This window comes from Gossypium hirsutum, chromosome D12, assembly GCF_007990345.1.
Source record: "Gossypium hirsutum isolate 1008001.06 chromosome D12, Gossypium_hirsutum_v2.1, whole genome shotgun sequence".
NCBI lineage: Eukaryota > Viridiplantae > Streptophyta > Magnoliopsida > Malvales > Malvaceae > Gossypium > Gossypium hirsutum.
Genome location: NC_053448.1, coordinates 29,427,561 through 29,453,933, shown reverse-complemented (window position 1 = coordinate 29,453,933; position 26,373 = coordinate 29,427,561). Strand labels below are relative to the sequence as shown.

The 26,373-nt window shown below is 32.3% G+C and overlaps 1 protein-coding gene and 2 non-coding genes across 3 annotated transcripts; all 3 read right to left on the bottom strand.

The window, feature by feature from the left end:
- Positions 1-7,502: 7,502 nt before the first annotated feature.
- On the bottom strand, positions 7,503-8,855 carry LOC107945363 (LOB domain-containing protein 38). The gene is made up of 2 exons (XM_016879337.2): positions 8,424-8,855; positions 7,503-8,337 (listed from the first exon to the last, which is right to left on the bottom strand). The coding sequence occupies exons 1-2, from the start codon at positions 8,605-8,607 to the stop codon at positions 7,823-7,825; spliced, it is 699 nt and encodes a 232-aa protein (XP_016734826.1). The 5' UTR covers positions 8,608-8,855; the 3' UTR covers positions 7,503-7,822.
- Positions 8,856-12,101: 3,246 nt separating this feature from the next.
- On the bottom strand, positions 12,102-12,207 carry LOC121224717 (small nucleolar RNA R71). Its single transcript, XR_005922462.1, has one exon. It is a non-coding gene; the product is annotated as a small nucleolar RNA R71 (small nucleolar RNA).
- A 13,410-nt stretch (positions 12,208-25,617) lies between these two features.
- Positions 25,618-25,723, bottom strand: LOC121224873 (small nucleolar RNA R71). Its single transcript, XR_005922615.1, has one exon. It is a non-coding gene; the product is annotated as a small nucleolar RNA R71 (small nucleolar RNA).
- Between the last annotated feature and the right edge of the window lie 650 nt (positions 25,724-26,373).

Genomic DNA, 26,373 nt, shown 5'->3' with positions numbered 1-26,373 from the left:
CCAACAATCCATCTCTCACCCATCTCTAACCAACACAAATGAGTCCTGCATCTCCTACCATATAACACCTCATATGGTGCCATCTGAATACTTGTCTGATAACTGTTGTTGTAAGCGAACTTAGCTAATGGCAAATAACGCTCCCAATTACCCCCAAACTCGATTACACAACTACGGAGCATATCCTCTAGAACCTGAATCACCCTCTCCGGCTGACCATCTATCTGAGGGTGATAAGTTGTACTGAAGTGAAGTTTCAACCCCAGAGCTTCTTATTGACTCTTCCAAAATCTTGAGGTAAACCGCAGATTTCTATCAAAAATAATAAAAATCAGTACACCATGAATACATACGATCTCTGCTATATACAATTCCGCTAGCTTTTACACGGAGTAGTTAGTACGCACAACTAGAAAATGTGCACTCTTTGAAAATCAGTCTACAATCACCCAAACTGAATCATTCTTTGTTGAGGTTAGAGGCAAACTCAAGACAAAGTCCATCATAATACTCTCCCATTTCCATTCCAAGATGCTAATCGGTTGAAGCAATCTTGAAGGATACTGATGCTCTGCCTTTACTCTCTGACAAACTAGACACCTTGATACAAAATCTACCACATCATATTTCAGTTTAGGCCACCGATACAACTCACGAAGATCTCGATACATCTTATTACTACTAGGGAGCATAACATAAAGACTACTATGCACCTTAGTAAAAAACACAAGCCTTAGGTCTACATCATCAGGCATACATAGTCTTCCTCGAAAACTCAAAATCCCTTCAGCATTTAGCTCGAAATCTTCATAACACATTGCTCAACCGAACGAATCCTCCTAACCAAAATCTCATCATCCAACTGTTTCTTCTTAATTTATTGAGGTAAAATCGACTTTATCTGAAGTTCAGCCAACAACCCACCATCACTAATCACACCTAATCGCGCAAACCTATCTCGCAGCTCAGTAATCGATTTTTGGTTCAACACATTAGCGACTATATTTGCCTTACCGAGATGATACTCAATCACACAGTCATAATCTTTCAACAGTTCAATCCAATGCCTTTGCCTTAAGTTCCACTCATTCTGGGTAATGAGGTACTTAAGGATCTTATTATCTATGTAAATAATACACCTCTCACCAAACAAGTAATGGTGCCAAATCTTGAGCGCTAACACCATGACAACTAATTCCAAATCACGAGTCGGGTAATTACGCTTATGTAATTTCAACTGTCTTGAGGCATAAGCCCTAACCTTACCCTCTTGCATCAACACACAATCGAGCCTCGTATATGATGCATCACTATAAACCACATAATCTTTACCAACCTCCGATTGAATCAACACAGGCGCTTCAGTCAAAATTGCCTTGAGCTTTTTAAAGCTCTTCTGTCTCTCATTGGTCCACTCAAACACTACATTCTTTTATAGTAGCTTTGTTAAAGGTGAAGCTATAATAGAAAACCCCTCAACGAACCTACGATAATATCCAGCCAGTCCAAAGAAACTTTGACCTCAGTAACAGACTTTGGCGACTTCTACTCCACTATTGCCTCAACCTTTTTCTGAATCCACACGAATCCCATCTGCTAGAACAAAATGGCCCAGAAAATCACTTCATTCAACCATAATTCACACTTACTCAGCTTCGCAAACAGTTGTTTCTCCCACAAAATCTGTAAAATAATCCGCAGATGTGCTTCATGATCATCCTTGGTGCGTGAGTACACAAGGATATCATTTATAAAGATAACTATGAATTAATTCAAATACGAGTGAAAATTCAATTCATCAAGTCCATGAATGCGGTAGGAGCATTTGTCAAACCAAAAGGCATGACCAAGAACTCATAATGTCTATATCGGGTCTTGAACGTAATTTTCAAAATATCTGACTCCTTCACCTTAAGCTGACAGTACCCTGATCTCATATCTATCTTCGAGAATATAGTCACACCTCTGAACTGATCAAACAGTTCATCAATCTAGGGCAATGGATACTTATTCTTGATGGTAAACTTATTCAACTGGTGATAGTCGATACATAGCCTCAAAGTACCATCCTTCTTCTTTACGAACAAAACTGGTGCACTCTAATGGGACACTCAGTTGGATGAAACCCCGATCAAGCAACTATTGCAACTAGAGTTTCAACTTTGTTAGCTCATTTTATGCCATGCGATAGGGCACAATAGACGCGGTGTGGTACTACGGTATAACTCGATGCCAAAATCCACCTCACGATCTGGCAACAATCTCGATAACTCTTTCGGTAAAACAACAAAAAAGTCTCTTATAGTATGAATATATTGAACCCTCAGCTCCTTACACCCCGAATTCAACATATAAGCCAGATATGCCTTACAACTTTTACTTAACATCGTCTCGGCCTTGATCACTGAAATCACATTAGAAAGAAGTTCTGGTCTCTCCCCAATAACAAAGACCTCCACTCCATCACTATCACGCAAAGTAATCCGTTTCAACTTAAAATCTACCTTTGCTTGATGCTCGGTCAGCCAACCCATACCGAGAATCACATTGAATCTATGGAAAGGTAATTCCATAAAATCAATAGGAAAAACATGACCTTGGATCATTAGGGGACACCTATGATACACCCGACCTACTACTACGGCGTCACCCAAAGGACTAGTAACAGTCATACCCAACCTATTGGTCTTTACCAAAATCCCCAACTCACTAGCCAGATCACATAATATGTACAAATGGGTCGAACCAGAGTCTATAAAAAAAATTAAAGGAATAGATTACAATGTGAAAGTACCTGCAATTACATCAGTCGCCTCCTAGACCTGTGACCCATGAAAAACATATACACGTACTAGTCCTCTAGTCTCAATTCGTGCAGTAATAGTGTGAGCTATGGTCCTCTATCCAACTGGTCTCTTATTACCACCTCTACTACTATCACGACCTCTAGAAGATGCAGATGTAGAACTTTGACTCTGAGAGACTTCAATCCTTCTCGGGCAATCTCTCAGCATATGCTCCTTAGAACCACATCGCAGGCAAGCTTCAATCACTCTCCAATACTTTTCAGGATGCCTATGATCGCAGTGCTCACAAAGCAAACAGGAGCTCTTAGTGCCTCATCAACACTAACCATAACACCTCTATATTGTCTGGGTTGACTCGATTGAGCACTTCTTTTTGACCCTATAAAATCTCAATCCCTCTTGGCCTGTCGACTAGACGCTCTAGAGGAATTAGAGGGTCTCTTACCAGATTCATTTGCCACAAATCGCGACGCTTCTACCTCAGTGCTATGGGCCACCAGTTAGACCTAAATGTCTTGATTCAACCCAAATCAGAACCTCTTGCAGAGATCCTTCTCAAAAAAATACCATCTCAAGCGCGTATTAATTGAGTCGCACAAACTCTGACTCATAGTCCGCTACTGACATATTCCCCTGAACCAAGTCAATAAACTCTCTCTTCCGGACCTCCATATATTGCTTGCCCAAAAATTATTATAAAATTATAAATATTATAAAAAATAAAACTCTAATAAATTCTAATTTTAAGAAAATAATAATACATATTTAAAAGAAATATGGCAAGGGTATCAATCTAGAGAAAGCCATTAGGTTGGTTGACCCAGGAACCAGACGATTGAATTGATTTTTTTTAATAATTTTTATTTTTTAATGTTTTATTTAATTGAATTGGATGGATCAATAAAACTAATAAACTGGTGGCCTGATCAGTTCAGCCACCGGTCTGGTTCTAAAAACATTGATTAGAATATTTCATTATGACATATGCTAATAGTTGGATAATGAAAATTTGGTTTGATAGAAATATTAAAAAATAAAAAATTGATTTGACCACCCGATACCTAGATCAATCAGTCTAATAGCTTTTCCCGGATCAATACCCTTGTTGATTTCAGGCTAATTAGTCTAGTTCAAGTTTTTATGATTTTTATGATTTTTTATAATTTTTATAATTTTATATCAATTTTAATATTTTTAATACTTTTTAAAGAATTCTAAAACCTTTTTTAACTTTAAATATTTTCAATAAGTTTTATTAATTTATAAAAAAAATTATAATTTATTAGATTTCTATATTTTTATAATATTTATAAGTTTTTATATTTTTATAATTTTAATAAGTTTATATTAATTTTAATATTTTAATTTTTTTATAACTTTTTTTTATTTTTTAATAATTTTTATATTTTAGTTAACGTCAAGGATTTAATTGAGTGTGAATAATTGTTTTTTTTTTTTACTTTTTAAGGGTTTTTTTTGACATATAAATAATTTTATTTTATATTTTTATATGGCATTTAAATTGTTTTCGTATGTTGCATTTATAAAAAAAAATTGAAAATTTTTATTTAATGTTCTTGGATTATATTTGTATAATTTGCTATAATGATTTAATTTATAAACATAAGGTTTTGTATTAATGATTTTTAATACAAACTTTTACACATTAATAAATTTTATATAGATAATTTGGTTCACGTATTCATATAGTGTTGGTGTTACTTTTGTAGATGTAATATTTTTTTATGTGATTTAAAATAATTATTGAATAAATTTGGATTTAGATTTAAATTTATTCCAAATTAATTATTTGCTCACTGGATTACAAGTTAATTTCCATGATTAAAATGTCATAATATGTCAATAATATTTTAAAACTTCAAAAAATAATTAAATAATTATTTATTAATTGAAAATAACATACATTATTTATAATCAAATAAATTATAAAAAAAATTGTAGATCCCCAGCAAAGCGGGGAGTTAAAACTAGTGATATTTAAAATAAATATTTAACAACCGAAACTTTGATAGGTTGGATTATAGTCCCTATTTATTTTAATTTTATTTGATTTATAAAATAGTATTTTTTAAAAATTGATTCTAATATAAATTATTTTGCTTTTAAAATTAAACTTATTATATTTTAATTTTGTACTCATATTATTAATGCAACTTACAAAATTTAAAAATAATTAATGTAATTTAATTAATATATAATTAATTCGTGCATTGCATGAATAAATCAATTAATTTAGCATAAATTGAATGTTATTAAAGCAAATTGTGAGTTAAATATTTGTTTTTAAACTTGTAAACTTTTTTCTTTTAAAAATATTTTTATTAATATACTCCAATATTTACTAAATTAGATATATTATTACTCACAAATTAAAATTGAATTTTTTTTTTTTAATTTTACAAATCAAATCTTTATTATTGGAATTCAGATCCGACCTAGGCAGAAAATATATATAATTGAAAGTAAATCTAAAGCAAATCGGATATATATATAATTGAAAGTAAATCTAAAGCAAATCGGATATAAATAACAGGAAGCGGAAAACAAAAGAAGATAGCTAAATCTGTCTAAATATCCAAATATCTGTTAGTTTGGATATATATTCAATGAATAAATCTAATTAAAAATATTTATATTTTTAAAAAATCTAATAATTAATAAATCGAGGATCATACCAATAACTTTTAAAATGAGAATATGATAATCCAAATGTTTTTATCCTTTAGATAAAATTTAATTCTTTCAAGCTAGTCGATTGAGTCTTAATTTGGTTGGCATCGATATTGCTGCTAGTGCAAGAAATCATGGTTTGAGATCGTTGAAGTGCATTTATCTTTCTATTTATGGGATGAGAGATTATGAATAGTTCTAAGAATTATATATATATATTCTTCCAAGCCATGGAGCAATGTTGGGTGTTGTGGGTTTTATCTTAGCTAGATAGATTAAATCATAAATATACGATTTTTATCACATAAATTTAGAAATAAACTAGAAGGTAAGGTATTATTAAAGTTAAAATATGTCATAAGTCTCTATACTCTTCGTAAATTTAAAATTTAATTTATATATATTTAGAAATTTAGTTCCTCTACTTTTAAGATTTTAAAATTCATGTGCAACTGTTAGCATTGTTAAAATTATTTTATTATATTCAGATTCAATACATCCTTTTTTTAGTTATATGATTATTAAGTGAATATTTTTTTTAATTTCAAAATATTACACTAACAGATTTAACAAAAAAATTTAAAAATATTAATAATTGAACCTAAATTTTAAAATGAGACTAAATTATTAAAAATAAAAATATAAAGAATAAATTTTAAATTTACAAAAAATTATAAACTTATTACGTATTTTAACCCTTTCTTTGTGAATCTTGGGGATTTCAAAGGTTTCCCTACACCTCTTCCAAAAAGTATATTCTTACGCCTCTTTGAGCACTCCAAATGCCGCCTGCAGCAATCAGCCTTTGTCTGTCTAGCGCCGGAAAGGCCCCCAAACCCAACCGCCTCCCAAATTTCCCAGTCCCTTTTTTTAATATTATATTTGTATAATAATTGTGGATAACTATGACGAGAAATTTCGATGAATGACACCATCACCATGTTTATGATTGGAATTTGGACGATGGAGAATGAATGTGACGCGCTAGCTTCAGAAAGTGGGGGACACGATGCAATGACCATGGAAGAAAATTTGGTATTTGAGGGATAAATCATAAATGGACGACCCTTAAGGGTACAACTTAGGTACGCCAGTCGCACTCTCCCTTCCTTTTGTTGCTTCTGCTCTAACAGTTTTTTCTCCAATTGAAAATGAAGGCATACACTCATCGCCACGTATTTGCCTTGCAAAAACTTTCCCATATCCTATTGACATTTCAAAATTCAAGAGTTACAAGTTTTTATTATTATTGAGATTTACTTATTTTATTTTCTTATATAAAGTTAATTTATTTAATTAAATGTTTGTAATAATTAATTTTGATTAGAATTATTTATATAAGTAATCATAATTTTAAAGAGATATTTTCTAAATTAAATTATTAAATTTTTAAAAAAATAATTAAATAGTTAATTAAGTCTTTCGATAAATTTACTTCAAATTTATCTTAAACTCTTCATATGAATTTATCGATTATTATTTGTACGGAAATTTATTATGATTTGGTAGTTATAATGAAATTCAAAATTAAGTTATATCATATCTCTAAAAGAATTTTTTTTCCGCAATATTGTTTTTTTGGTCCACAATACTATTACCTAAAAGATATGGAGGTCATTATTACTTAAGAGTTTTTATTACCATGATTGAGTTTTCATAAGAGCTAGTAAGTATTAGGATAGACACAGTATACTTCCATACTTAATCCTTATATTAAACAATCAAAGCAGAAAAACAATACTCCAAATTACATATTCTCCTGGTTGGTTGAATACATGGGTCATGATTCTAGTTAGAAATACAGTAATATCATAGTTAGAATGTGGATTATGATGTTTTAAGAATTCTTGCATGCCATAAAAGCACCTAGCAACTTTTTTCCAAACATTTAAATTCATAGTTGTTAGATGATTTATCTAAATTTCACTTTCCAAGCCAAACAAAACTAAATTCTAAAATGCATCACAGGATAATTTAAAAAAAAAAAAACTGTACCCATCATCATGAATTGGGAAATGTTTCAATAATTTTGATTTATTCATTTCATACATTCAATATTAAACATAAAGAAGAAAGATACAAAGTAGTAAAAAAGAAGATGATTTTAAAGATTACCGACCAACTTTCATTTTTCTCCTCCTTTTAACAGTTTCAATACTGTAAAGCAAAAAATAAGAGAGAGAATTCCAGTGCCGGTAATTTACAAAAACTCACCGGAAAATTATTTTCCGAGAAAACCCATCATCAGAAGTACATCAGAAAACGTGGTAGTGAAGTAGAATATTACAGTCAGACTTTTTCTCTTTTTTAAAATAATTTTCTCTTCAAACAAACAAGTTTAATAACTTAATTCTATCTGTTTCTCCACCTTGTTGTTGTTGATCTGCAAACCCCCTTTCAAAACACGTCGTCGTAACAGATTCCTCCGAGTTCAATGACGGAGTCCCCGGTCGTCTGTTATCCGGAAGCCGGTTGCCTGTGGAGCTTGGAGTCAAGCAAAGATCTAGATCGGACGGCTGAAATTTACTGAATTCTTCAACTTTTATGCGCTTAGGTGAAACCTTAGATCTTGAAGTGGAAAACCGACAGGTTGAATTAAATTTTGTTTCTGTTTCTTGCAACTTCAACATGCACGCAATCTTAGTAGCTTCCGATTTTTCACCGGATGCTGGTGAGGGAGCCATAAGTTCAGGCACCGCCCGTACAGTTCCTTCTCGTAAGACAGTTTCAACTGCCGCTTGGCAAACATGCCAGTTCCCTGTCCATAAAAGTCCGACAGCTCCGTTCACTGGATTCACTGTTCTACCACAAGCTTCGAACAACAGTGATTGGAACAAAGCTGATCGAAAGTTTCATACAAAAAAAATCAAACCAAAACTCAGAAATATATGACAGAGAAAAGGAAAGTTGAGCGCGGATATATACCAGAACGTTGAGATTCTGGAACGGCAGAGATGAAGGACATGAGCCCCGCACGGCCAAAGAACTTGGCGACGAAAATAGTGGCATGGCCTTGCGCTTCAGGGCTGTCGATCCATTGCAGACAAGGTCGTAAAATACATGACTCGCTGCATCCTTTTCGTAAGACGCGGCACCCGTTGCAACTCATGACTCAACAACACCAACAATCACTGCTCTTCCCTCCCTTATGCCAAAAGTTTCCCAGGGTTGACCGTTGGTTTACAAGAAACAGAAAAGAAAATTATACATATAATATATATAAGGGAAATGGAACTGGCAGTGTAGGGGAAGAGAGGGAGAACTGAGAAGGGAAATTAAGGGTGGGAAGGGAAAGCCTTTGGAGGGTTTTAAAGGCAACAAAAAGGGTTGAAATCAAACTCAAGGGTAAGGAGGGTTGAGTTAACTTGGTTTAGGGATTACATCATATTTATAATTTTTTTAATATTTAAATCTGAATTCGCACACTAATTATTCACCTTAATTAATATCGCCAGAATAAATGATTATAAAAGTTTTACATTGGATATTCAAAGTCCATGGTTAAAGTCTTGACATATTCCTCGTTCAGTTTATGATACACCAATATATATAAATATATGAATATTATTAGAATTGAATTTATATATAAATAAAAAGAGAAGTTGGCTGCATACAAAAAGCTTAGTCCGCATTGCAAGCCTTAGGTGGGTTTATAGGGGAAAGTGCGGTGAAGTGTTTGTTGGGATGAGGGGAAATGCGGTGACGGAGGTTAGATTCCAAAGTCTTGGGCGGAAACGGCTCCTTGTTTCCGCGGATGGTCGTCTCTTTAACATTAAAACAATTATATATTCTTTTTCATTTTAATAAAAGGTTACCGTTCTTAGTTATTACGTCATTAAAAATAAATATACAAGGTCTGTTTTAATAGAAGAGTTATTTTTAAGGGTAAATTACATCATTAGACACTAAATTCTAAGTAAATTTTCATTTTAGATTTTTAATTAAAAAAATTACATTTTGGTCATTGAACTATTCAAAATTTTTATTTAAGTTATTGGGCTGATAAAATCGATACTGTATGACTTTCTCTTTTTGCACTATATGGATAAATTGAAAGCTCTCTTTCCCCTTCTTTTATACAATTAGTTTTTTTAAACAACTTTAAACGTAAAAAATCTACAAACCACAGTTCAGACAAGTTTTTTCTTCGATCTCATGTATTAACCGTCAGATTGACTTGGACCTAAGGTATGCTCTTATACTCATTGATTAGTATTGATTCACTGTACTGATTGTCGAATCATCACTTGGAGCTCATTGGTGGAACCTTTTCTTTTTAAAAAGACTTAATAGGCCAGTGACTTAAATAAAAACTTTTGAATAATTTAATAACTTAAATAAAAAACTTTCAAATAGTTTCGTGACCAAATTGTAACTTTTTTTAGTTAAGTAACCAAAACGAGAACTTACCCATAAATTAATGACTAATGGTGTAATTTACTTTTTTTTTAATATACTTAAATTTTTTTAGTTACAATATACATGAAATAAAATATTCAATTTAGTATATTAATCGACCGAATACAATTATTGGTGATCTTTCGTTTTATTTATTTATTTAGTTTCCGTCTTCTTATGATTTTTTTTATAATAAAAAAAGAAGTTGAAATAAAGTAGCCTTGCATCAAGGCAAGGGTATTTTAAATAATGGAAGTGGTTTGATTTTTATAGGGGGTGAATGGAGATTGATGATGGTATGGCAAGGCCATGGAATGCACATGTTCTTGGGGTCGATGGGAGGGGTTATATTGTAAGGCTAGTGGGATATAGTATTTTTATAGATTTAATCATTGATGGTTTTGAGTGACATTACGAAACACAACCATACCTAGAGGTGTAGTTAATAAGTGTTTTTTTTAGAAGGAAGTTCACTAGAATCTATTATCAACACATCATATGTATAATTAAAAAAAAGAATTATATATGTAGATTGAGATCTATTTTGATTGATTATTGTAATTTTTTTAGATTGAATGAGTGAAATTTTGTTTAGATCAAATTATTTTTTTAAATAAACAAAAAAAATACATTAATCATAATTTTATTCTAAAATCCAACTCAACCATTCCTTTTATTATTATGAGTTACAATTTTTATTAAAATAACTATAATAAGATGTTGTCTCCTACAATAAAGATAATTTTTTTAAATTTCATCCAAAAAGTGTCCCAAGTTCTTAACAAGAAGTAATCTATTATAGCCAACAAATGTTGGTGTTGCTTTGCATTGGTATGTATCCTAGTGAAGGGTGTGTGGTTAAGTTAGTTAAAGACGTAAGAAGCTCGAGATCGATATCAACTTTGATATTCAGAATTAAGTTTTACTTTTAAAGTTTAACTTCAATTTAAAATAAAAATTAAATTGGTCTTACTTGTTTTATAAAATTTATTTATTTGATGAATTGAGCTATGGTTTTAGTTGAAATTAAAATTTTCCGATATTAATTAAACTCAAGAGTTATTTAAGTTAAACATTAAAATATTCCATAGTTTTAGACTATTAAAACAAAATTATTTCGAAAATACAAAATTTAAATAGCTTATGAGCCAACATATTTCCTTTTTAACATATTTAGTTTAAACTCCTCACAACTAATTCATGTAATTAACTTGGAATTCCCTATAATATTTGTTATACCCTTAAATTTTGGATTTGCCTTGGTCTCTTTTTATGCATTTGTAGAGGCAGTGTTCCAGCCCCCTAAAAAGTTGCTATTTAGGTTATTTAATTTTTTAAAAATTTTAAATTAATAAAGATAAAACTGTATTTTGATCTCTTAAAATAATTTAATCCTTTAATAGTTATAAAGATATAAATTATTTAAAATTAAAATTTTATTATGATTTCTAAAAAAAATTTTTGATACATGCCGCAAGTCATGATCGCAAGAAATGCCTGCATCCAAATAAAAGTATAATTTTCTGGATTTGAATTTAAGGTGAAAATAGTAAATACCAGTAATATATAAAAGACAATTCCTGATCCTACCCCTTTTTTATTATAAAAAATAAAATTAAAAAGCATGATTACTATGTCCAAGTGATAATTAATAACCTTATCTTTCCATTATTGTTTTTAGTTTTTGGGTCCGGCAAAAATTATTTATTATTATATAATTATTAAATTTTTAGTTTTTCCGAGGTATCCGTTGAGTACACTGAATTATTATGAAATTAAGAGAATTCGTAATAAAAGTTAGAGAGAAGAGTAGACAAAAATAAAAGGATAATTCAAATTATACATATAATCTATTTATAGAGATTCAATCACCATAACTTACAAATGCATAAATAAGAAAATTAAGACACACCATAAAATATTTTAAGGCTTACAAGAGAGTATAAATTCTTAGTCAAATGCATAAATAAGAAAATTAAGACACACCATAAAATATTTTAAGGCTTACAAGAGAGTATAAATTCTTAGGAGTTTTAGAGAATTGTATGGAGGTCCATTTATCAATAATTTTACAATATTTTCCCATTTTTATATGTGACAATGTAGTCGATTGGGTAAACTCACTAGAGTCGGGTTCCATCACCACATGGAATGATCTAGCGAAAAAATTTCTTTAAATTTTTTTCCTAATAAGTAGAACCATTCAACTTCGGTGAGAAATCACCAATTTTAAACAATACGAAGATGAGTCCCTATACGAGGCATGAGAACGTTTCAAGACTATGCTAAAGAAGTGCCCACACCATGGACTGCATGTGTAGCTTCAAATCCAAATATTCTATAACGGTGTTGACAGACACATTAAGTCTAGCTTAAATTGGAACACCCCAAACTCGACCCAGTCGTTATGGCCGAATTCAAAAAGCTACATTGGCCACCAGAATGACCCAAAAAAAAATTCTTCATTTCAAATGTACTTATTTTATTTTATTTTAAACCATTCGCGCAGTTCGTTCAAAACTAGTAAAATCGAATGTTTAACTTTATTTTCAATACCATTTCAAAACCATTTGTCCACAAAAAATTGGCCGAAATAAACTTTAGGAATTTTGAAAAATAATGTTTTAAAACTATTGGCTTATCAATTTAAAACAAATGAAATAAAACGTTTATTTTAATTTCATAAAAATTATACAGATTTCAGGAATCGAAATAAATAATATCTCAATTGTAAACATTAAATCATTTATTCAAAACTATTTCGAATTTTCAATCATACTTCTAAATCATTTGTATTTTTATTCAAAATTGGAGACCTTGGTTATTCGTCATTATTTCGGAAATAATAAACATATTAACTTCATAAATCAAATGCATTTAGAAAACTCATTTGGAAACATTAATAATTTTGAAAACTAAGTCTAATTTTATTAAAAACTCATTTTTCAAAAATACAATGGAAAAATGTGTTATTGATAGATTCTATTTTAAAAATAGAGTTTCAAGAGAAATCTTATCAAATACTAATTTATGTAGTTTTTAAAACTTAATGTCACGCAAGCAATTTATGCAAATTAGAATGAAAATTCCCCAAAATAAAGTTTCATGCCACAGTCCATACTCAAACTTATTACAAACCCAAAATATCAACATATCGAAATAAAATTTAATTACTTTAATTTAAAAAGACTTCTGAGAAACTCCTCCAAATGTCGTCATCGAATCCTAACCTCGGGGTTATATGTAAAATCAGAAAACTAAAGGGAGGTGAGTTATAAAACTCAGTGTGAGATTAACATAAACACAGTCACATACATATAAACATATACATTATATAATCATTATAATCATAATAATCATATCAATTTCATATAACTCAATATTTCACACTTATACTATGCATGATCATGTCAATGCACATTTCGTAAAATGATATAGATTTTATGAAAACAATCCTACCCATCTCCACTACACACCAAAATCGAGTTCCCTAGAACTCGTCCATTCAACACACCAAATTGTGAACAATGTCACCAAAATTGCAGATAAACTGCCAATAATCAATATCGTGGGCAAGCCACCAAAATCACAGATATACTGCCACATAATCAAAATCCTGAGCAATGTCACATGCTTCCACCTTTCACATATCCCACCCCATGCATGTGATATGACCAAATTCATTTTTTCACTTAAAAATCATTTTTCATTTTGGCATGTGAGACATGCTCATTATATCACTTTTCACTTAAAATAACATAAACGCTTAATGTGCAAATCACATATGTACAAATGGTACCAAATTTCACATTTTACTAATCATGCGAAAATCAAACATGCCATAAGATCACATAACATGAGAATGAGATTTTCATATCGTTAATAATCAATAAATCACACATCATACATATCACCAAAATCAATGGTTTTGAATCACTTACTTGACATAGTCCATAACGATGGGTTTTATCTCTCTTAATGGATACATAAAGTATCCTCATCAAACATAATTTAAATAATTATTTTAAAAATATAAAACATAGGTTTATTTTTGTTTAATGTTAAAACCCACACCTGATCTAAGCAACTCCAATGCAAAAAACTCCTTCTAACGCCTACTTCCAGATTTAGTTAGATCCATCTCGGATCTAAACACAAAACAAATAATCCATCATTAAATCGTCACTTAAGTTATCCTTTTAAATAAAAAATGGATTAATCTTGATTTCCAATACCACACTTACGCTAATACGTCTAGAATTAGAGATGTGATTCACTTCCCAAAAGTCAAAGGGGTTCCAAGTTGTTAGCAATCAACCTTTCACACAAGATCAATATACGAGATGTTAATATCGAAGAAAAATGATGTCTAACACTAATAATACATTCGGATATTAATAAAATATGAGGAAGAAGTGATGATTTAGTACCCAATATCATCCCATACTTACGTTATTCCTTAACCAAATCTTTGCTGAACCAATCGATCAAGAGGAGAGAAAGGATAAATCGAAGAAATAATTGATAAAAAAGGATCTTTTTAGGATAAAAGCAATAAAATTCCAGCAAGAATTCATCAAAACTAAAAATATAGAGATTAAAGTGGAAGTGGCAAGTTTTGAGAAGAGAAAAGAAAAAGTAGGAAAAATGGTGGTCATAGTGATGGTCCTACGGTGGTACGACGGTGGTCCTACGGTTGTTTGGCGGTGGTGAGGTAGTGGTGCGGCGGTGGTGTGATTAACTAATAGTGGTGGAAGGTGGAATAGAACTGGAGAAAAAGAGGTGCAATGGTGGCTTAAAGAAGAAGAAAATGGAAGAGAAGATAGGAGCAATGGAGGAATTAGTCAAAAAAAAAGAGACACCAAAATGAGAGAAAAAAGTGAATGGTGGCTAACTTAGGTGGATGGACGGTTCAAGCTTGGTAAATGGGAGAAAATGGAAGCTCTGGGGGCAATGGCATGAAAAATGGATCAAGAGGGAATTTGAGAAGTGAAAATGGGGTTTGTGGGGGAAAGTTGACTAGCTAAAGGAGGAAATAATCTTTCTTTGCATGGTAACTAAGAGTGGACGGTTATGGAAGCTTTGACCAAAGTTTTATGAGCCAAAATTAAATAAAAACATGAGAATGTAGGGAATTGAACATAATACCTTTAGGAAATTAACTAAGCACTTAACCACTTGACTATTCACTAACTTGTTATAATTTCTACAACATTTATTTTAAAAACATGGTGCAACCTTTGTTAAGGTGTGAGGCAAAATTTCACCACATAGAAAATAATGTGAGGGAAGGGATTCGAACAAAGGTCAACAAGGAAAACTCCACCACTACTCAACCACTATCATTGATACTTATTTATTATCAAATGAGTAAAAGATCATCTAAAAAAATTTTGACGTGACCATTCTCGATTCACTAACTTGAATTTTGGGATGTGACATAGATTGAGCATTTGAAGGATCTCTCATGTTCCATACGTAAAAACGAGCCTACAAAACCATTGAGGATATGGCCATGAATTCGTACATGTATCTTAATGAGAGATTCATGTACCAATCCAAGACACCAACAGTAAAATATGTGAAGAAAGAGAATAACGATGATCGATTCCAACGAATCCTTGAAAAGCTTAACCATTTAGAGGTACCCGTAAAGCTAATGAGAGCGGAGCCACATTATGAGAACCAACTGGAGGAGGTGAGCTACGTAAATAATAGGGGTCGATATCACTATTCAAATACCTACAATCTTGGTTGGAGGGATCAATCGAACCTTAAGTGGGGAGGCAACTAAGGAGGTGAGAATAAATCACAAATCTAACAAAACCCTCCATTACAATAACAAACCGTGGGTAACGACCATGTTGCATGTGGTCAACGATTCGATCGACTAGATGGGGAGATGCAAACAATGAATACGACCATTCGACAAGTCCAAGTTACGTGTGGATGAATCAAATCCTGAATGAACAGTCTTTGTGACTAAATGAGCCAATTAATGTTGATGTTTTAAAAACAAAATGGCCATAGTCTCCCTAGCAATACAGAGAATAATCCTTAGAGAGATGGAAGGAGCACGTAAAGGTGATTGCATTGTTATCGGGTAAGGAATTGAAGTCACCAAGCAATCCTATCCATGAAGAGGAGAAAATTTTAGAGGATGTCGATGAACTCACAGAGGAGAAAGAAACCAAACACCATAAGTAGATCGAGGAGGTAGCCAATTCGGTACCTAATTCGGTAATTTCAACTCATAGCATAATGAAGATACCACCAAAAATAAATTATCCTGGAAGTTTTGTGATTTTATTAGGGGTAAGGGATTAATATTGTAGCAAAGCCTTTTTGTGATTTAGGGGCTAGTATAAATTTAATGCCCCTATCAATTTATCAGAAACTTGAACTCATCGAGTTAAAGAACACATTTATAATGCTACAATTAACCGATGGATTTGTGGTGCACCTAAAAGGTGAACTCAAGGATACATTGGTCAAATTACGGATAAATAATTCCCATTGATTTTGTAGTGCTCGACTGTGAGGAAGATCGAGAAATATCTATTTTGGTGGGTACGCCATTTCTGACCACTTCTAAATCAACAACTGATCTCGAACGAAACGAGCTAATCATAAAAATTGATGATGAAATAAAAATTTTCAAATGTGGCCACAATTCCCAAAGTGAGGGATTACTTAGGGAATAATGTTATGTTTTATTTTATTTAATCTATAATGACGTTCATCGAAGGCATTTCTCGAATGATGCATGTGTAGGTACTTATAAGGCGAGAGAACGAGACAAATGGCAAGAATCCAATGGAAAAAGGAGTAAATGGAAGAGCCAAGATGGTATTGAATGAGGATTGGAGTAAATGGAAGAGCCAAGATGGTATTGAATGAGGATTGAAGTCAATGGTGAAGTTTAGAGAATTTTCGAACACATCCGGTAGCATGACAAAATTATTAACCATTGAACTTTCATTAATGTGTACATATTGTAAATTAGTTTCATTTTCTAGTTTTTAGTTAGATTTTGAGATAATTAGGATGTAATTACATGTTAGAATTAGGAGAATTCAAGTTTTTGGATTTAACAAGAAAATGAGAAGCTAAACGACGACAAAAATGAATGACCAGAGGACATCGACACATCCCGGAAGGCTAGGAGTAACATCGTGTAGCACCATGCATAGGTCATGACGCGACACAGGTACTTTGAAGCCACACCATCTAATGACGAGGGTCTTGTCACGCCACGTACAAGCTATGGTGCGATATGAGTGCTTCGAAGCTAAGCTAGGCAATTTTAGTGTGTTGTGTCGTGTCATGCATAGGCTATGGCACGACACGACAGTGTTTTCAGCCAAAATAGAGTTGTTTCAGGCATAAATCCTGTCATAGTTCTATTTATATACACTGGTTTTAGGCATAAAAACACACATGTAAAACAACCAAAAGAGAGAAAACACCCTCATTGAGCTGCTGCATGTCGTCCCTGCAACCTAGCTTCGATTTTTTTCATTCCCAACCTTCGATTCGCATAAGTAAGTTTTATTTTATTCTTTTCATTTCAATTTTCATCTTTTATTTTTTTTTACATTCCACATTGATCGAGAGCCAAAGTTGGTCGACAACTACTTGAGGTTTTGTGCTCTAAACTCGACCTTTATCACTTTTATTATTTGGGTTTGTTGTTATTTTACTGTAATTTCAAAAATGGCACCACGAAAACAACAATGTGCCACTCAAGCACCGAGCAACCTCGATGCCAATCGCTTCCATAACACAAAATTCGAATGGTTTTTCCTTCAGATGAGTGAATGTTCATTTATACAGGAGTGTGGGTTCTATCCTGCCATGTATGCTTGTGATGAGATATGTAATTTGGTACGATCCTATCGTTGGAACAATTTTTGTGTGACCTCGACCGAACTAGCGATTGACTCTATCATCTAAGTTTTATGCCTCCTTGAAATATAGGGAAAATCGTAAGCAAAGGGTGAGACAATCACTGGCGTCACTGTCTGGGGCTAAGAAGTGCTGATTAAACCTCGTGAGATTTGTCGATACTATGATGCACCATATTATACCCATGATCACCTAGAGACTTTATACTTATTTACGTTTAAGGATTTTGATATGGAGGGTATTATCAATTATTTGACAGAGGGGCATGGCAAGTGGACTCGCCAAACCAATTTCGAGGTGCCATTAAAATTTAACATGGCCATCATGTCCCCGATGGCTAAGATATGGATGAAATTTATTTGTAGCCGCTTGATGCCAACTCATAATGCTTCTAATGTCATCGCATATCGAGCGATTATGCTTTATTCTTTCGTGGAATAGAATGGGTGGCCTACAACAGCACCACTCCTGGATATGTTTAAGAGGTTCCCACTGCCAGGTAATAAAGGCGACAATGATGAGGACAATGATGACGATGATGATGAGGTGGAGAAGCCAATCGTGCAATCAAACTATGAGCGTGTATTTAGAACAAACTGCTCATCAATAAAGGGCGTGATGATCTGTGACCCGACCCGAGCCAGCACAGCACGAACCAGACTTCGGAAAGGCTAGGTACGAAAGCATCGGCAGGGCGCGAGAGGGGCAAGGCCCAGATGGTGGAGGAGTCAGAGTCTAAGTCTGACTAATTCTCAACATTTTTATTTTTATATTTGGGATTTTGTACTCTATTTTTATTTGGGATGATTTTTAATTTTTGATTTAGTTTTAATTAGTTAGGAGTTAGTATTTCCTATATATATATTTGTATGTTTTAATTTTTCTTTGTAGGAACCCCCACAATTTTTTATGACACTACCATTGTGAGCTAAAATTGAAAGGAGGAGTAGTCCTACCAAATGAGTTGCACATATCACACCAATCGGGTAACCTCTTTCCTTTACATTTTAATTTCACATTAGGGACAATGTGCCCAATAAAGTGTGGGGGCTAACTGAGGAAATTTTTTTTAACTTTTTCAACTTTTCTCTTTCGTTTTTAGTTTTTAATTTTTAATTGCATGCTTTGTATGTGCTTGAACTTGTAGAAATACAAGTGACTGATTAGGAGCATATACCTAGGTTGTTTGTTTAAATTGTAAATTTAGACTGAAATTGGGTAATTTAAGTTGTTTATGTTTGACTAATTAGTTCAGTTTATTAAACTATAAATAGGAAAAAAAAGATTAAATATACCAAGTGATAAAGGTATATATGAATAGGTAATTATATTTGTAGAAGTATAGGATGTTCGAATTAAAAAGAAAATACTTAGTAAAATTCATGGTTATTAAAACGATGTCGTATGGCTAGTATAGCCCTTAGAAAAAGTGCTTGAGAAATATCTCAATCGTACTGGCACAAATAACAAAATCATAAGGGATTATACTAGGAAATATTACTGCATTAGAGTTCAAAGCATGGACAAAAATAAACTGAGTAGGAAAAAAATATATGATCTGGCTATACTATACAAAAATAAATACTATATTCGTGTATACATTTTGATAGAGATAAATAAATATATTTAATTTTCTTTCACTTGTTTACTTTGTAATTTACTGTTAACATCCTCATCCACTCTTTAATCTCCTTTAAGGGATTTAGCCACTCATGTTATTCATAATCTTTATCTCGATTGAACAAATCATGTAAAGAACATGATTGATTCAGAAGACAAAAGGGATTTGAACAATCGTGGATTTGATATCAAATGGGAAACAAAGTAGCAAATCAATTGATTGAAATAAAAAAATAAATCAAATGTAACAAAAAGATAAATTGAAATAGTTTGATAATATAAATAAACTTTTGGATCAAAACTAATTCCAAGAGGCAAAACAACTAAGTTATTGAAAAGTCGAAAGAAGATTAATCTAATCCTACTCCTAAACTACTAGGGTTTTTTAATACGTCTAGAACGACTTTTTAACATCAAACCCTAATGTCTTATTTATAGAAGTGTTGGCATCCCAAATTAGGTCTTTGACATGTCCTAGGTCTTCGAATAAAGTTGATTGCATGGACGAAAATAACCTCGACATACTTGGGCAAGAAGTCAACCTGTGTCGCGCTACACCATATCTAGGGTGCGACACGACATGCAAATCCTGTCTTGTGTCATTTGTTTTGTGCTCTAAAAACTTAGGAAACTTGTGCATCACTCGTCCCTTGCTTCCATGTTAATTGGGCCAATAAATCTCTATCCTACCCATTCAATTAAACATATTAGTACTACCTAAGGCCCGTGTCGGCCTAATGAGTCACAACGCTCATAAAATGTGTTAAAAAATACTTATTTTACTAATATTTAATTCTAAGTCCTAAATACTAAAAAAATAATATTAAATACTAAATTGCCTAGAAAACAAGTGCCTTAAGTGCGAAAATGACCTGAATTAACTACTACATTTGACGGCGAGTCACTAATTAGGTTGGCCTTCAAACTTTCAACTAAGAAAACATCTTGGATTTGAGGCATGCCTTTAACATTTATAACAACTTTTCTAAGGATCCTTTTTTTTCTATCACCAAAGGTCACCTGCATTCATGGTTTTCCTTGAAGTCTTTGAGACAACTAGTGTTCCTAGTTATGTGTGCTTGAAACACTTACTACCAAAATACCATACATGACCAATGGCCTTGAAGGATTGACACACAACAATGAAACACTTCTAATCCTTCCTTCTTAAAACAAGTTTTTGCTTTTACCTTCTATTGATTGTACCTCAAGTTACGAATGGAGATACAATTGGATGCTTTCTTCTCAGGTTCTTCAATAACTTAAAACACCTTGATCTAACACGACTTGGGGTTCCATATTAGTGATACACAATCTTATTAGTCTTCTTGCTAGAATTATTAATTCGAATAATCTTAAGCCTTTTGGAACACTTAGTTTAGTCAACAACCCTTTTGGCTTTAACAAACATAATTAATTACATTGTTTTATCTCTTTTGTCCACATAACCTAGCCCACCTTTACCAAGGTCTCTTTTACCTGTTGTAAGGATCTAATCTAGCTTATCACTGGTAAATCTTAACTTTTTCATAATTGACTGTGCAACGAACAATTCCTTCAAATTTAAATGACTTAGCATTCAAGAGAGAATTTTTCTTTAATTTGGTTACCAAATTTCTAATTCTTCTTTTTCAATATTGAATTCTCATCAATTATTTTCCCATATATCTTGCAAGCCTCATCCCACTTATCTAACATGGTTTTATAGGAATCTATAAAATCTTAAGTATACTAATCATAATTATCACTTGAGTGGTCTAAGCCATTTGTAATTATTGACACAACTTGGGATGTGAACACCATATAGTTACTAAGATGCTCATAATCCTAATAAGTTGTACTTGAGGAGACAAAATCACTCCAAGTGACATAGAGGGGCTTCTTCTTCCACATTTAGCTTGAATATGACCATAACCTTAGCACTCATGACAATATATTTCTTTTTTCTCCCTGGGTGAATATTTATTGATCATTATATCCTTTCCCTTATTCTTGCTAAAGTTACGATTTGCATCAAGCCTCCTACTTTTCTTATTCAACTTTTTAAATACCTTATTGAAGATTTAGGTGAGAAGGTCCAACTACTGCAAATCTTCAATCGTAGTTTCACCCTTAGTTGCAATAGGGATGCCACTTGTAATGCTATGCTCTTTTTGACTTTGCCTTTGCTCTTTTTGGTCTCTTCATGGCTCATTTCAAAGGTTTGTAACAAACCAATGAGTTCATCAATCCTTATTGCAATGTTTTTTTTATCCTATATAGTAGTCGCCTTGACTATGTTTTTTTCAAACAAAGATCTAAGCACATTTCTGACCAACTTAGAATTGGAATACTCTTAACTAATAGAAAATGTTTGGTTTGTGATATTTCATGACTTTACGTAAAACTTAGACAAGGTCTTATTATCTTGCATCCTAAAAGTCTCAAATCTTGTTGTCAACATTTGATGTTTAAATTTGATATAAGCACAAAAGCTTGTTTGTAAGCCCATTTGGCGATCTAACGAAGTGATGAACTTAGTCTTTCTAAAGGTCCAATCACTTGTACAAGATCAAGGCAGATTTGAGTGAAGTTAAAATTTTTCATGTAACAAATCATGATGAGCGGGCTTAACAAGCTTGGAGGAGTTGAGATTGAGGCAAAAGAAAATCAAGATTCAAAATCTTGGTTTCAAGAAAATTACGAAACAAAATCTTGGTTTCATACAAACTCAATTAAAGATTTCTTGATTCAAGAAAATTAAGATTTTGATTCTTGAAAATCTTGGTCCAAAATCAAGAATCTTAGGACTTGCTTTGCAATCCTTAACATGTGTTGACGTTCAATAATCTTGAAGATATAAAGCTTAGATTTCATAATCTTGGCTTTCTTGATTTGGAGGCGGTTATTTATTGGATTATGTTATTTTAAGACACATTATGCTTTTTGAACAATTTTTTTGAAACATTTGGACAATGTTGTCTTTATCCTAAGTTATGTAATGTTGTAAGTTAGTTAAATTGTCATATGCTTAATTAATTGGCAATTATTTGTCATACTTGCCATGTCTCCTAACTTGATTGGTTAATATGGAGAGTTAGTTAATTTTTAGCCTTATAAAAAGAGAGAAATTCTCATTCTTTTCTCATTTTCCTTTCATTTGAATAAAATTGCTCCAAGATTTGTCTAAGTCTTTCCAAGAGTCTTTCAAGTAAGTTTTAAATTATTCCTCTTTTAGTTTTAATTTCCACTTCTTTTTCCTCTCTCTAGTTTGATTGTTTGAGTCTTGTTTTTTCATAGTTTCTTATTTGAATAAGTTTGTTTCACATGTTTATCTCTTTATTGATTTGAACACTTTTTTTTCTTTCTTTTATATTTGATTAAGTCTTGGTTTATTTTACCATGTTCGAATACTTCTTAGATCATACTTAGAAGATGTTTAAGTTTTTTTTTATGTGTTATTGGGTCATTTCGATTCTTTAGGTTTTGTTACTTCTTGTTCTTTCTTATTGGACCAAAGAGAAGCCTCTCTAATGTTGGGTTGTGTTCAAATTTGTTAGGTTCTTTAACGATTGAATCTTTATTTTCCCTTTTATTAAGTCGTATTCATTCTTGAGATGAATTGCACATTGAACTTTTGAGTTTGTTTCCTTTTCAATTGGGTTTGGATCTTTTGAGTCTTAGAAGTTGTAAACTCTAAATTGTATAGGGTTTTTCTAGTCATTTTATCAATTTTTTTACTTAAAAATAACATTAATCCCGAGCAGTTGTTAATGAATTTAGTGAATTTTGCTTCAATCTCAATTATGGGCATGAATTTATGAAATATGAAAATTTGTGCTTTATTATATGAATTTTGTGCATAAATTAAATCATTTTCATGTTATTTATTACTGTGCTATGTTTTAATAATGCAGTGGGACAATGAGGTGATATAATATGGAGCTTAGTACAATTATTGCGTGGACATGAACAAATCCACCCTACTTGGACGGCAAAATCATACAAAATTGGGTCATAAGAATGTTAATTTGACCCAGTTAAAGTGATGTTACATGGTGGACATGTCTGGTTATTTATTGGGTCATGAAACCATCCAACAAGAGGGAGTCAAGCCCAAATTCGGCACAAGCCTGTGGCTGCCCAAAAATTAGCTTTGGAAAAATTATTTTAAGGTCCCTACATTGTGAAAATCATTAAAAAATCAGCATATGAAGATTGCTCAAGAAATCATCCACCACATGGCTAAATTTAGTATGATTCCATGCTTAAATCAAGCAACCAACTCACCTTAATTTCAACTTGTTATGGCCAGCCATTAATGGGAGAGAACCAAGGGATCTTTGACCTTATCTTTAGTAAATTCAACCACCAACTTCAAGTATAAATACCACACTCCTCTCACCATTTAATTCATCCCTTAATCCCTAAAATCATCTATAATTCCTTCATTCATTACTCATCCATTCATTTTCTCATTCTCTCTTTTTCTTACTTCTTTCCATGCCTAGCAGTTTAGTCAGCAAAACCATGATAAGGTTGTCTCTTAGCTGACCACCTTGAGGAGCCATTAGGAAAGGAGCAACGCGAGGATCAGAGGAAAACATCTCGGAGTTCGCGAGACTACCGATTTGAACATAGTTTATTCTTCTTTTACTTTGTTATTTTGATTTAATCATGTTTGCAATGTGTTTTATGGTGTTGTCATCAACAATGGTTGCTTAAATTTGTTGAGCTAGGATGATTGAATTTATTTATTGAAGTTTGTTAAATCATGTTTATAGTGTTTTTGCCTCAATCGATCATGTTTTCAATTAAATTCAAGTATGTATTTCATTCATACTGATTGGATACATTTGAATTAGCTGAGCGATCTTGACCAAATGACGACTAATTGACACAATAATTGAAAAGTGCAAGATTAATTTAGATCCTGATCCGACTAAATTAAAGGTTCATAATAGCTTTAACGAGCTCTATTATCTTGCATAGTTTTTAGATTTATGTGATTAAATTGTTTCAAACCTGATCCGTTCTTGTTAGTTGACATGAATTCTAAGAAACCCTTAGTTTAATATGGTCAGAAAAATGCATATTTCACTAAGTAAAAGATTCTAAAAGAACTTAATTTGGTTTCCAAACTCATGAAAGATAGAGTTGCCATAGAATGTTTTTCGAACACTATTAAGCATGAAAAAATTAAACTAAGTTGAATAGTGTAATTATCCTAACATATTTATGTTATTATTTGTTTAATTTTGTCTTTTTGCTGCTAAACTCATCTCATAAATTTCATTTCATACTTTGAATTTAGATTAAATTGTATTAGGGATCATATTGCATTTAAATAATTTAATTTAGCTTAAACATAATCACTCAAAATGTTGTGTTTTTATTACCAAATTGTTAACTGTAATTTTACAATCACTTGATTAACATACACAGTCCCTGTGGAGATGATAACTCTTTTACTTGATAACGACTGTGCACACTTGCATAAACCTAAGCGTTACAAGTTTTTGTCGCCGTTGTCAGAGACTGTTTCCTTAATCATTTTTGTAAAATTATTCTTTACAGTTTGGTTTTTATTTTTATCTAACTCTTAAATTTACTAATTTATTCTTTATTTTTCATTTTTTGTGATTTATTTTTTAGGTATTTATGAGCATATATTGAATCATTGATTTATTACCCGTAGACCCTGAAATTGAGCGAGCATTTAGACAGAGAAGACGCGAAAGATAAGTTCAAAAACAAGTCAAGATGGACCTTGGAAATCAGAATGATGGACAAGGTAATGGATCCAACCATGTGCACAATCCAATCCTTATTATTAATGATAGGGATCGTGCCATAAGATAGTATACAGTGTCCCTTTTCAACGAGTTAAATCTGGGAATCAAGAGATTGGAAATTGATGCACCCCAATTTAAATTGAAACTAGTGATGTTTCAAATGCTCTAAACGGCGGTCCAGTTTAGTGGAATTCCCACATAAGATCCACACCTTCACTTTCGGTTATTCATGGAGGTGAGCAATTCTTTTAAGATAGTTAGTGTGACTGAAGATGTATTGATGTTGAAGTTGTTTCCATATTCATTGCGAGATCGACCATGGGCATGGCTTAGTTCGTTGCCCACAAGTTCAATATCTACATGACAAGAATTAGCAGAAAGATTTTTGGTTAAGTATTTTCCACCAAGGCAAAATGCTAAGTCACGAAATGAGATAACCACTTTTTCACTATTAGATGATGAATCCTTGTACGAGGCATGTGAAAGATTCAAGGAATTACTTTGTAAGTGTCCTCATCATGGGATTCCACATTGCATCCAATTGGAGATGTTTATAACGGTTTCAACGTACACACAAGATTGATGGAAGATGCTTCTATAAATGGTGCAACTTTTACGATCTTTGATAGTGCAACCATCCAAACTTTTCTTGGAGCAACCAAGGATATAGACTGAACAACACTTACTTGCAACATAAACCTAACCAATCCCAAGTGTTCAATAAATAAGCTCTAAAACCACCTTAAGTTGAGTCCTCTAACAGTTTGGAGAACTTGTTGAAGGTGTACATGGTGAAGAATGATGCCTTAATCCAAAGCCAAACAATAACATTGAAGAATTTGGTGAACCAAATGGGTCAATTAGATACAGAGTTTTGTAATTGACCATAAGGAACCTTACCAAGCGATACAGAAAATCTATGAAATTTGGGTAAGGAACATTGCAAGGTAGTAGCTTTACGAAGTGGCAAGACTTTGGAGCCCAAGACGATTGTGATTGAAGATGAACCCCTTGAGAATGAGTAAAGTCTACCAACAGTTGAAATTCCTAAACCAGCAGAGCTAAAACTTATAAAGTCTGATGAGGTGAAAATCTAACCCAGTAAATTCTGAAAAGCTAACATCTTTTTTGGATACAGATTTATCTCCTCTAAAAAGTTGTCTGATTCAACCCAA